Raw genomic sequence first — 13,914 nt, forward strand, 5'->3', positions numbered from 1 at the left:
TTATTAAATGAAGATTGTAAATATTTTTCTTCTTAAATTCTCTTATCCTTTTTCACAAACCACCCTTTAAAGGAGCAAGTGAATCAATAGATTAAATATATATCCATACATGCCCATAAAAGTAACTTGTAGGTATCTAAACTGGTTTCTGTCCGGGAAGTGCAGGCAGATAGAGCTCTAGCTCAAATCAATACTAGCTAATACTAGCTAAGATAGAGGTATCACTTGATTCTAAGATCATTAAAGCATTGAAATGCTGCATAAATAATTTCTAATCAAAATATTTGATATGAATTATCCGATATAGTGTCATGAAATTTTGGCTAAATTTATCAAAGTATTCACTCTAAAAGTACTGTAAATGGACCCCTACTCTCCACATAAAAGGGACCGAGACTTGAATTTGGAGAGAATTTAGAGATCTAAAGAACTCTAGAGTTTAACTGGACATTCGCTGTCGACAACCACTGTCAACCACCGCAATCGCGTAATTACCATCACTTCATCATTATCTCTAGACTAACGTGGGGACCTAAAAAAAATTAATTCAGCTAATTAATTGAATGGTGTAAACTCTAAATTTATTACACCAAAATAAATGAATAAAAGACCAATTGTACACATTTTTTTTTTAATTCTATCAGACCTATTGTACACATCTAGGGCTTCATTTGAGACAGCTTTTGATCACTATTTTTTTTACTAATTTCAATAGGTTTTCGTGCTGAGAAGTTGCAGTAGAAAGCAATAAGAAAGTTGTCCCAAACGAAGCCTAGGTTATTGGGCGTCGAAACCGGGCTTTTAGCTTTAGCATATTGTGTAGAGAACAATTAACAGCATTCTTTAAATTCTCAATGCAAAGAACAATAAAACCGTGTAAATTTATATTCTACATTTTTTACCTACTATGAATCAGTAGCAGAGTAGAAAGTAAGAGAGCACTGTGCTTGTTCTATGAAACAGAATTGAAATTGAAGAAGATGCTTTGAACGTACCTTTCTCTCCCTGGTAGGCCATGAAGATTCAGAATTACAATCAATTTACATCATTCAATTCAAATCATACATCTTAGCAAAGGGATTCTCCTAATAGACCTCAAGTTCTTTTGTTTTTTTTAACTGATAACAGAGCCGGCTGGTATGTGAGCCAGTGCTTCACTGGACCGTTCTGTTATTCCTTAGTTTTGTATTTCTGTTCTTCTCTTATGCGTTGAACTCTGCGCTTAAGAAGATTTTTCTCGAGATTGAGATTTGTTGATGAGAAACAGCAGAAAACCTCATGGACGAACAAGGAAATTTGGTCTGATGTCAGGCTTCCAGATCTTTATTTGATTTCCATTCAGGTGCAGTTGAAGGCACAGCGTTAATTGTAGAAGCACTATCTTCTAAATTGATTAGAGGATCGCTTTCTTTTGCCTGAAAAAAGATTTGGTGCTTTTGATTAGCAAACCCGACATGAATGAATCATTGAACAAAATAAATTTTAACGACTTTTACAGATAATTGCAGTTGCCCTAAATGAATCCCAAGTCTGACCACCTGCACCAATGCGAAGGCCTATTTCAACCAGTCCATGGTTGATTGGTTGATAAACAGAGATCTGCATTGGGTACCCATACTCACACCCACATGTACCCACCCATACCCATTGGATACTTAAAATCGTAAGATAAATCGATTTACATTGCTAATCATCATATATCTTATATTAATGCAATCCTCACTACGTAGTGTACAACACCCTGAAAGTCACCATGGGTGGGCGTGGGTGGGCTAAGCCCGTCCGAGTAAAGCATGGGTACCCAATGGGTACCCAACCAGGACCCCATGTAAGACTTTGTTGATAAACACATAACAAGCATTCTGGTCGATCAAGACTCAAAGACACCATCTTGATCAACCAAGTGAGGTTACCATGGAGGTTGAACTGGACCAACACATTTGGACAGGATATTGCAAGCAAAAGCAGTCTTGATAGTTAGCAAAAGTGAGAAGCAACATTAAAAAAAAAAAAAGTTATACCTGTGATAGCTGGGCAGGTGGTTCAACAGATTTTTGCTGGTTTTGAATATGGCAGTAGTAGGAATATAAGACCATTCCAATTAATGCAATCAAAATCCCCAAAATGTTTCTCCAGCTAAATGGATCGTGGAGTAGGACATAGCCAAAGGCCAAGACAAGGCAAGTTTTTAGATGGCCCAAGACCTGATAGGTGACAGGTGAAGTCTTTCCAATTACCAGGAATGTACTGAAGTTGACTGAAACTGATATAAGGCAGGACAAAACAATAAAAACCTGCAAGAAAATTTTCCATGTAGATTATGTATGAAGTTTGGGCAAAAGAAAATGAGATAGTCGGATTTATTTGGTGCTTACCAGAACCTGAGGGGTGTATTTAAAAGCAAAAACATTTTGATTTGTGAGTAACCGATCAACAAAAGGACCTGTAGTAACCAGGGTTAATGCCTGGTAGAGACAAGACTGATACAGAAGTTGTGTCGATGTAACCTTGAACCTCTTCTGGATGTTATTGGTCATCTGACAAGTACTTGATTAAGGCCTCACACAATGGATGATCAGAGCAATTCATTTCATGCTTTCTCACATATACACATGCACACAATTGCAAAAGAAAAAAAAAAAGACTGTTATCAACACTGCAACAATGTAGACCACAGACTCATAATGGTGAATTCATCAATAACTCTTGTCCACATGTAAGTTAAGAGGGAACCTTTGAAATTACCTCTGGTTTAAAAGAAGAACTGCTCAATTCAAAATTGTCTATAAATTACATTAAACTATATTGAGAATATTAAGTGAAAATGAAAGGAGAGAAATAGAAAGTAGAATTTTCGAGTGATAGCTCTGCGAATTCAGTAAAATAAACTAGAGTACAGAGAGTTTAGCTTGAACTGAGTCGACTTAACTTAAATTCACCTTTATGAATCTGTGAATATTTGATTGTACATTTAGTTCATTATCTTATATCTTTGGAAGTTTATTTGCAAAAAGAATAAGATAATATAAAAAATATTCTTCATTAATTAATCATAAAGCCTTCATAAATACTTATTTTAATATTAGATATTAATCAATAAATTTAATGTTAGCTTATGACATTGTCCTTTTGTCCACATCAGCCAATTCTTAATCTGTAAATATGAGATTACTTAGAGGTATCAATAAATGACTCGACCTGCCAACCCGACCAAAACAATTAGGTTCAGGTTGACCGCCAACCCGATTTTGTCTGAAATTGACCCATTTAATTTATTTTAATTTCTTTTATTTATTGATATAATCTTCTTATTTTAATCTTTTTTTTTATTAATAACTAATAAAAACATTTTTAATTAAAACGGGTTATTGGGTCGGGTTAAGATTGATCAGATTCGGGTCTGGCTAGTTTTGGGTCGGACCCAAACCCGACTCGTTGACTTGTTTTAACACCTATAAGATAACTCTACCCCATTCCAAAGCTTTTTCTGCATTCACTCATTTCCTTTGAGCTCTGCATTTTCCTATGAAGGATGAAAGTTTCAAAGGATAAAATCAACTTTCAAAAGATGATATAATCGCTAAAGTAGATGGTAAAAATTAATGAGAAGAAGTCTAAGGGCGATATCCAAGAGCTCGTTGTCTTGTCAAAGTCTTTGACTGATTAGCACTCATTCTCATCTACTGATGTTGAGAAAGATATTGGCCTGCCAATGATCGCTCTCTCCAACTGAAATTAAAACTAGGAGAGAAGATAAAATTTGAAAATTTTGTGGAAAAAATCAACTTAACTAAAAATTGGACAAATGGTAGTTATCTCATAAACAAATGTTATTCAGTCGCCCACTAAGGTAGATGAAGTTGAAGTTGTTCAACTGCCTAGCGTAATAACTGAGGTCGAAGACGTCCAATCACCTATTGAAATAGTGACAATTGGAGTCACCTAGGTGCTTTTGAGCAACAAACTACTAAAGGGTCGAGTACTGAAGCTGGCAAGAAAATAACTAGAGTATAATTTTTTTTCAATTCCTTCGGTAAAATTTTATATTGACCTTATCTAGAAGTCCACTTCAAATCTTTTCAATGAAATTCTTCCTCTTCCAGCCTTCCCTTTAGCCAAATTAGCTATAGAGAAATATCCCAAGACGCCTTTGAATTTAGTCAGCTTAGTGCCTGAATTTTGAGAAAAATTGTTAGGCTGACTATGAGAGAATTTTTCCAGGATGAATATAGTGCAAATTCTGCCACACCCAGGAAACTTCATGAAGTGGCGCTGGTAAAAAAGAGATGATGAGTTGTCTGCTGAAGTCAGCTAACTGAAGTCGTCCATGGCTTCCATGACGGATGGCTAAGAACTAGAAAAATCCAATTTCAATGAATAAACTGCCAAATTGAAGGTATCATTCATCGACTCTACTGAAAAGTGGCTACTATGAAGATTTAGGTTGTCGACCGCAGAAGATATATGAGATTTACCAAATCAAATCAATTCAGGGAGGGAGGGGAATTCATCTTGAAGCATCTTATTGATAGTGACAAGATCTCCAGAAAAACTGCTACTGATCTCTCTTCAATTTTTCTTAAACTATTTTCTTTCTTTTGAGAGGTTGACTATAAATCACCCTTTGTAATAGTTGAGTGGCAAATATAACTTTAAATGAACCAATAAAATATGAATTTGATTGTTTCTTTGGGTTGATGTAATGATGTCATGCTATGACCTTCTGAATTTAAAAAAAATGTTACAGAGATGATAGCATGTCATAATAAATAAATTTGAACTTTAAATTTTAGGATTTGAAAAGATGCATGTTTAATGTTAACGTGATGTGACTTCAATTTAAATTAGTGTATATAGCTATCTTGAATACTTGATTGGAGGAAGGAAAGCAATTCAAGGTGTAGAGTATACCATATGTTATTCAGAAATGCAGATAAGTACTTTTAATGTGTTTAATTTTGATTTGATTAATAATAATGGATCTTAGAGTGCCTGATGAACTCTTAAGTGCTTAAGTCAGGAAGTAGACAGGGAAATGAAATTTTATTCATAGAATATTCTCTAGGAGTGTCACGGTGTCGGGTGGGCAGCGTCGTGGCATTGATCTCTCCAATGGGAGAAGTGAGTTTGAACGTGTGTTATGATGCTAGGTGGAGCTGCCGCGGTGTCGTGCTCTCTATTTGTAAAGATTCTAGGGGAATCTAGAATATTCGATTCAGCGTTGTGGCGCTGAGGATGCTAGTGACGCAACGCTTGACCAAATTTGTGTTTTTTATATAATTAAAATATCTTAAACTATTAGCTAACTCACCCTATCCCCTCACCCAATCAAATTGCCGGACAACGAAGGAGAATAAGAGGGGAGGGGTTGAGAAGAGAAGAAAGAAAGAAAAATAGAGGATTAAGAGGCCAAAGGCCAGGTTTCGTCTGTCGGGCTAGTTAGAGATTTCGTAGAGCATGAGGTAGACTTCTAAACTTCTCTCTGATTTCAATTTCAGTATTTATAAAAATTTATGGATAAAAATGTGTTTTTCTCAGATTTTATAATGGTTTCACTGCGCAACTTTAATATGTTAGTGTATGCTTTACTTTGAACATTTAAACTATAAGAAATCGAATTTTCACCTATTTATTTTTTTCTACACAAATTTATGAGTATATGATTTAACTGAGGTTTTTATAACAATTGCAATAGTTATGTAAAAGTCTTAAAATATTCATGTGAATATTCCTCTGAAATTGGAAATTGAATAGCAAAAGTTTAGTGTGTATAATATTATACATGGAATGTGACTTTTACTAACAATTCATGCATTATTTGAATATTACATTGAATTCATAACTTAGTTATTGTTGCATTTGTATTTACACTATTCATAGCATGATATTAGAGATGTTCTAAGATGTTACAAGGGCTCTATATGTTCTGTTTCGGCTTCATCTGCCTAGTGTGGATGTGCAAGGGATTCTGACCCCATTTGTTATAAGCAGGTGTGGCAAGTTAAAGGGAGGTTAAAGTCGAAGTTGACCTATAACCAGACATCGGGTCATATGCATTATGATAATTAAATTGCATATATATTAATGAATTAAGTGCGAACAATATTCTGAATTGAATATAAGAAATTTTTGAATTTTCGTATGAACTTTGATGAAATATGAAAGTCTAAGTACAAGTGAACTTCTAATAATAAGTGTTATGTGATGTATTTGAAAATATCTATGAAAGTAGCTTTACAAGTGATAACTTCAAGTATATACGTAAAGCCTAAAAAATTAAGTTATACCAATGCTTATATTATTTTTTACAAGTCACTATCTTTTTCATTATATTGTAATTTAATATTTTAATTTGGATGTTGATATCAGTTAGGAAAAAAGTCTTTTGGGTTAATTGTGCTCATTATGTTCATTCTGATATTTCAATAAAAGAAAAAGGCCCAACAGGATAAAAAGGTGTAGAAGCAGGACCTTTTGAGTCTTAGTAGATTGAGGTACCATTTTTTAATCCAATTTTAAATTATTCTAATATATGGATGATTGAAAAGTTACGGGATTATTATTTATATATTTTGATGAAATGAAATGTGTTGAGCTATTTTTATTATTTGAATTTTATAGCAGCTTTCGTTGTCTTTGATTGATGGTTGAGTTATTTAAGTATAGATTTAGAGTTTTAATTTTTTCATCACATAGAGTATATGTCTTTTGGACCTAAGGATAATCCATATGTAGTTATAGCATCAAACTAGGCTTTAATTTTAGAGAGATACTTGGTCATAGATTGATCCCACATAGAAATATGTTGAAGCTTGTTCTTGAGTTCGAAACATAAAAGTAGCGCAAAGCCTTGGAGTGGTAACGCATTGTAGAAGCAATTATAAAAATATAGGAAGAAAAAAAAAGAAGTAGAGCTGCTCTATAAAACGTGTACTCTTATTAATGACTTGATCGCCCAAAGCAATTATAAAAATATAGGAAGAAAAAAAAAGTAGAGCTGCTCTATTATAATTCCATACCAAAATAACAGAGATGATTGTCTCTTTTTTTTTTATAGATAATATGCTGAGTTTGTTACATGGGATAGAGGTGGTTTGAAATGAATGGTTGGGATTGAATGAAAGGTTTTAGATGAATGGTTGGAATTGAAGAGAAGATTTGAGATGAAGGTTTAGGGGTGTATATGTGATAGTGATTACTGGAGTCTGTCAGTTTTTCGGTTTCCTGTATCATTGCCTTTGTATCCTGCTATCAACGGAAGTCAAGCATCGATCATTGGTAGATACTGGATAATGATCTATGAGGATGGCAAACATTGGGCAACAATGGGCGGTTGACTTAGATGTTGTAGTTGAGAGACATGAAGTGTTGGTCTTTGATCGGTGTCGGAAAAGGTTGACAAGAATATTGGACATCGGGCAATAGTAGACGATTAGCTTTGTCATTCTCCTGATAAAAATGGAGATTGGGTGGCCAAAATGATAGGGATAAAACTTGGCGATTGTAGGATGTAGAACATTTTGGTCAATGATAGAAGTTAGACGATTGTTGACACGAACATCGAAGGGTAGGCAATAATGGATAGATGTGGGAGTTGAGCATCGATGGTTGATGAATGTTGGAGATCGAATGTTGGCATAGTGAATCAAAATTGATTGGGAATGTCAGAAAACATGCAATATTAAGTGCTTTCAGTGCTTAATTTAAACTCATTTGAATTAAATTTATGCGATTGTGATATTGTTTGGTTTTTTTGATCAAGCTCCATTGTCTTGACCTCCAATATGTTGATTTGTGTTGGATGGTCAAGAAATAGATTCTTGAAAATTTTGGACTAAATACTTGATTGTTATGAAAATTATGTCAAAATTTATACTTGATAAGATCAAATTTAATAACCGTGCCAAGTATCATCAAGGATACAATTTGGGCAATGCAAGTTGTGATGACAGCTAGGAGAGACAAAACAGACCCCAAAACATTGAGCTGCAAATCTGTCACAGTCGCAATGCCAACACCCAAGAGGAGAATAACAAGTGACAATTGAATGCTCCTACTGCAAGATAATGAAAAATGTAATGAGAGATTAAAATTATAATAACATGAAGAAAATAAAGTACATCAACAAAACATACAAAAAGAGATGGAAACAATTTTTTTTATTTTCCAATTTTACACATGAAGATTAATTTAAATTGCAAAGCTGTCCTTTTAAGTTTAACAAAATAAAGAGAACGTAGCTAAAAGCACTGACCAAATATATAATGAAGGTATTTTCGCAATGAAATTAGAAGAAGTACGGAGTGCAAGATGTTCTTATATATGTGTTTGTCTTTATGAATGCAGTTTTTAACTTTTGCCCTTAAGCTTGTCTTTATTTAATAAAAAATAGTAAATGATAAGGAACAATAAGCCAAAGGTATCCCCTATCTTAAATGATAGGATAGACCATGGTACATTTATGATATAGTTTAAGGAAGCTCCTATAGGGCTGAACCTTACCTTTATTTTTATTTTATATTTTTCGGGTTTTAGTTTTGGCAACTCAGGATTGACTTTGGGCTTATATATTGAAAGTATTATATTTATTTCTCAAATAAACTCTTCACTGGCAATATTTGGATATGTGCAAGGATCCAATTATGTAACATTTAAATAAAGGATTAAATTTAGTCTATTAGACCTATCCTTGAAAAACCACGCCATGCTTAACTTTTAATGATGACTATTGGACAAAAGATACTTTCTACTTCTACTTTTTCTAATATGAATATTATAGGATGATGTCATCTTCATGACCACCACCATCATTTTCATTTATCTACTGCAAGAAAAATTAATATGAATTCACAAATTTTATTATTTATGATATTTACATGTTTCAATTAGGTTTGTCAGGAAAATGTCTGTAAGATCCAAAATTTTCAGGTATGTAAAATTTAAAATTTATTTAAGCATATTCTAAAACTTATTTTAAAATTAATGATATTTGGGGTTAAATTAAGTATGTTTGGTATTAATTCTAAAATATTTTATTATATATTAACTGTTATTATATTAAATCAAAGCACTAGTAATAAATGTATTTAAATAACAGCTGTACGTCCCACTACCCTATTAAATTAATCCTTTTATAATTCCAGTACTAGGCATGCATTGGTTGAAATGAAGGGATGTGATGTTTGGCATATCAAGCATATTGATATTTCACAGAATAGGCTTACGATTTTGAGTGACGTGCAAAGCAGAAGATAATTATGAAGTATTGCTTGTGAAGTCTGTAGCGGTGTGAAGGAAAAGTGAGAGTGAAGAAGTGGGGTAAGCATTATTCCGTGCGATGAAGAGTTTTTAGCTCATGCAAGCAGTAGTTTTCCCGTAACCATCAGAGAGCAGTCGGAATTCTCTGTTTGCAGGAATCCTGTAGTTTAGTTCGCTACAATGTCGCGGGACTGTAGCAAGGTCCGGCTGAAGGATTTCGGTAAAGCAATTGGGTTCTGTATCAGTTTAGATAGTGAGAAGGAGACTTTGGAAGTCAGCCAGAGAAGGAACTTTGGTAAAAACAGGAAGAAAATCCTGCTGCTATCAAGTATTGGAATACGTAAAGATTTTAATGGAAGTTTTTATATATTTTGTTATGATAATTGATTGAGATTTAAGTGATTATGATCTTAAGTTTAGGATTTATACTATCAAGAGAAAGAGCGAAGATAAATCATTTCAGTTAACGAAGAATAATAGAGAATTGAAGGAAAGAAAGAAGGTAAGTTATTTTAGTATTTGCTTAGTATGGAATTTTCTATTAGTAGTAAAAGTTCTTGAATATGTTATAACATATGGTGTACTAGATAAATTTGGTCATATTCAAAGAGAAAGCTTTGAAGTGACATACAATAGTAGAAGAATTCGAAGTAGAGGATTGGAGAAAACTTTTCGTCAAGAAAGTAAGTAATGCAAATTTAATGTTTAAAAGAATATTGTCAAATTGTACTTGCATATCTATAATTGATTGTTAGTGACTGATTGAAAGAAAGGAACTTATGCATTGCAAGTAATTTATTTTGCTTTAGAATGTTTTATCCAAGATTTTAAGTGTAAACTACTGATTATAAAATTCTACCATATGAGTTCAAGACAATGTTTTGTACTCTCATCTAAAGGTTTTTCTATTTGAGAAGGTTTTGGAAGGATAGCAATTTCCTTGAAAAACTAATGCATATTAATTTTATACAAGATATATATCATGAATCATCAAGGAAGATATGATATGTGATTTGAAAGAATGTTAAATACAAAATTAATGTAAAATTTGGCTATATTTAATGTATGTATTACCAATGTAGTTGAGACAAATGGGTTCTCATTCAAGAACTACATGGTAAGAGGGGCAAAAGGGACCCCAGGAATTATGGTACCTGCTTAGCAGGTGGGGTAAAAGGGACCCCAAAGAGGCAAAATGGTCCTCTATGAATTTCGATGGCGATAATGCTAAGTTTACTTGGGCTCCATTGAATAAAGTTAAGAAAGTATAGCCAAATCTTGCACAGAAAAATTATATTCAATAGAAATCCAAAAGCATTGAAGCAAAATGTTAAGTATAACTTTCAATATTTCCTGTCATGATTTCAATGTTCTAATTATTCATGTTATGCTATTTTAATTATTCATCTTAATTGTTAATTAATTCTGCATAACTTGCTAAGCCTCACAGCTCACCAGTTACTTCTTACTGACTGTTTTTACAAGAAAGGAAAAGGAGAAGATTGATGCAAGCTAAATTATGCAAGTGTTTCTTCTTTACATGTTAAAGTTACCTTTGTTAGTGAGTTTACTTTAAATGTATGTAAGAACTTCATATAAGTATTAGTTGGATTGTTGTAGTGGCTCTGTAAGTTGATCTTTGAAGAAATTTGTAATTGAGATGCTTCCATGTATTCAGTATATGATCTATTAGTAAACCTTTAATGTATATTTGAAAGTTCTACTTGTAATATCTGATAGTACTAATAGGAGTACTATGGGGTGTTACAATGTCTATTTCAAAAAACAGTCCAGAGGAACTTAAACACATGACATATTCAAGTTTAGCAAATAGGATTCAATTTAAATATTGATGCAAAATTTTATTTTCTTATGTACAGAAAATTTGGGTATAATTAAGACATTAGGATAGTAACATTTGTAATATGTACCATATCATTATAATGCAGAAAAAAAAATCTACGAATGTTTCTATGAAATGACAAAAAAATTTCTACTTATAAATTTGGATTTTGTAGGGGTGTCAATTTCGAGTTACAGGTCAGGTTCGGGTCGAACCCCAAACTGACCCGGCATTATTCGGGTCAACCTGAACCCGACCCGTTTTTGCATACGGGTCAATTTTCTGGACGAGAACCCGACCCGCTTCGGCAGTGGCATAAATCACGCATTTAAGGGACATAAGCAGTCGGCAACTGCAGCGGCAGTGGCAAGGGATGCAACGTCGCATCAGCATCGCAGGCAGCCGACGTTCGACAGCGGGCAGCAGTGACGCATGACAGATGTGACCGTGACAGCGGCTTGCGTCAGCAGGATGGCGGGCAGACGAGACGGCACGACAAGGCGGGTAGGCGATGTGACGTGTGTCATGCATGGAAGCAACTAGATGCATGCGGGCAGCCGAGTCATTTCTGGGTTCCTGGGTCAACTCGAATCCCACCCGATTTTCAAAACGGGTCGAAAACCCCAACACGAACCCGAACTGGTTCGGGTCAACCCAAACCCGAATTTTCAGGTCGGGTTTTCGGGTCGGGTCAAATATTAACACCCCTGGATTTTGTATTGGTTTAATTGTTCCGGAATGATGCCCAAATGAATAGCCATTAATTAATCATGAGTTAATTTTTATTCAATTTAACAGCCTGGTATAATTATATCATAGTAAAATATTTAGTTTCTAAGAATGAAATCATATAGCATTCAATTGAAGACCCGTCAAAAGACTAAACTAAACATTTATAAATTTGACTAGATTTCAGTATATTGATAATTCATAGGTTATTGAGATAACTTCCCTTGCTAGGGAATCATAAATACATCAACTATGGGTAGGCCTAATTTCAAAGAGCAATAGGCTATGCATTATTGTAATTAATCATAATTATAAAGTTGATCATCTAATATTATAATTTTGAAAATGCCACAACGAAAGAAAACTATGATTATTATGATTTTTTTTCTTTTACTCATCTAAGCGAATTACATCCATCAAATTTTCCTCTCATGCCTATTTGAAATACAAATGTACTTAAAAAATCACAATATTATACAGGCTTTTATAAATAACCTTACTATCTTAATGTTATTGCACCATAATTTAATTGGTAAGTGTCAAGTAGCTATGTACCATTTTTTTTTTCAATTTTAAAATAAGTTTTTCCATGCCTTCTCACGGTGGAATTTTCTAGTTTATTACTAGCATCAAAGCATCAATCAGATTTTATCATTATCAAGTTGTCAACGTCAAGTTTCCTTAGCTCCACATTCCTAACGCGTAAAGCTGCTTAAACTACATAGGGATTGATAGTGCTATCAGGAAAGTTTTCAGTACATAAAATGGCATGATTGACAACCTCTTAAACAAAAATATACAGAATAAAAAAATATATATCAATGCCAAAGCTGCGTGATCCTAAAATGGAGATATTAACCACTTGATAATACAAAACCAATTAGTTGCAGCAGCTGACTAGCAGCTTTAGGCTTCGTTTGGGACGGCTTTCTTATTGCTTATTAAAACAGCTTTTTAGTACAAAAAAATAAAATTTTTATACTAAAAAGCTGCTTTAAGAAGCGGCAAGAAAGCCGTCCCAAACTAAGCCTTAATTTCCTAAACCTTTATAATGTTAAATATGGAAACATGCACAAAAGGTTAACGCATGCTGGGAGCCATTAAATGAAGTAACATGCCAGTTTTTAAGCTCTACTTGGATGCATAGAATTTGAGCAAAGGAAACAAAAAAGGGTTGAAAAGCCCAAATTAATGGCTGCATATTCCTAATCAACCAACAAGTATTGGGTTTTCATTTCATTTGCTTCACTTTCTTTCAATCCAAACAAAGCCTAAATGTTAGGACAGTTCAGTGATTTTGGAGACATGATTTTGACATTATTTTGGCTAAAAACATTCCATGATGATGATAGGTCGGCGCCTATCCAACCGACCCCACCTGGGTCGGCCAAGGTCTACAGGAGGCGGTTCAAACCGCCTCCTCTCTAACTGCCTAATCCATAGGGACATGGATGTTGCGATCTGATTTCAGGGAATATAAATTTGATGATAGCAAATACTTCTGTTTCTCTACGACTGACTTTCGTACTAACATTTCAGGTCCACAAGATCAAACTGCAAGTTGAACCAGCTCAAGATTGGGTGAATTAGGACTAAGTCAGTTTGTAATGTACGAAATTGTATCTTTTACCTTTTCTTGCGTCCATTATAACGTTGTGGGTCCTGATGCTAAGTAATCTTGCACACACACACTTGGGAAAAATTTATGACTGTTTTAGAGTTTTCTGTTTTTGCTCACATCGTCCAGGACGATCCAAAAATCGGCCTGAACGATCAGTTAAAAACAGAAACCCTAATTAGGGCATCCTGGTTAAGCACATCTTCCTGGACGATAGGTTCAAATAAAAAAGAATCAACAGTCAGATCTATTTATGTAGCTTTTATTTTTGGACATCGTCCAGGACGATGCAATGCAATTATGTCTAAATTAATATGATAATTAGGAAAGTAATTAAGGTTTGATTGCTCGATCATATCGTCCTGGACGATCGCAGGATCGGTCGGGACGATCAGTTCAAAAACCTTAGTTGTTCATGAACGATCAAATATCGGCTAGCTTCTATTTAGGGCGATGCTCTGGACGA

The 13,914-nt window shown here is 34.0% G+C and overlaps 1 protein-coding gene across 1 annotated transcript in view; it reads right to left on the reverse strand.

The window, feature by feature from the left end:
- Positions 1 to 864: 864 nt before the first annotated feature.
- Positions 865 to 13,914, reverse strand: part of LOC110094089 (UDP-xylose transporter 3) — a 31,619-nt gene continuing 18,569 nt past the window's right edge. Inside the window, exons 4-7 of the mRNA XM_020819239.2 lie at positions 7,924 to 8,056; positions 2,376 to 2,537; positions 2,022 to 2,294; positions 865 to 1,415 (exon numbers count right to left, since the gene is read on the reverse strand). Coding sequence (XP_020674898.1) covers positions 1,308 to 1,415; positions 2,022 to 2,294; positions 2,376 to 2,537; positions 7,924 to 8,056 — 676 coding nt within the window. The 3' untranslated portion in view covers positions 865 to 1,307. The remainder of the gene's footprint in view (positions 1,416 to 2,021; positions 2,295 to 2,375; positions 2,538 to 7,923; positions 8,057 to 13,914) is intronic.

The sequence above is a fragment of the Dendrobium catenatum genome, unplaced genomic scaffold (assembly GCF_001605985.2).
Source record: "Dendrobium catenatum unplaced genomic scaffold, ASM160598v2 fragScaff_scaffold_621, whole genome shotgun sequence".
Lineage (NCBI taxonomy): Eukaryota > Viridiplantae > Streptophyta > Magnoliopsida > Asparagales > Orchidaceae > Dendrobium > Dendrobium catenatum.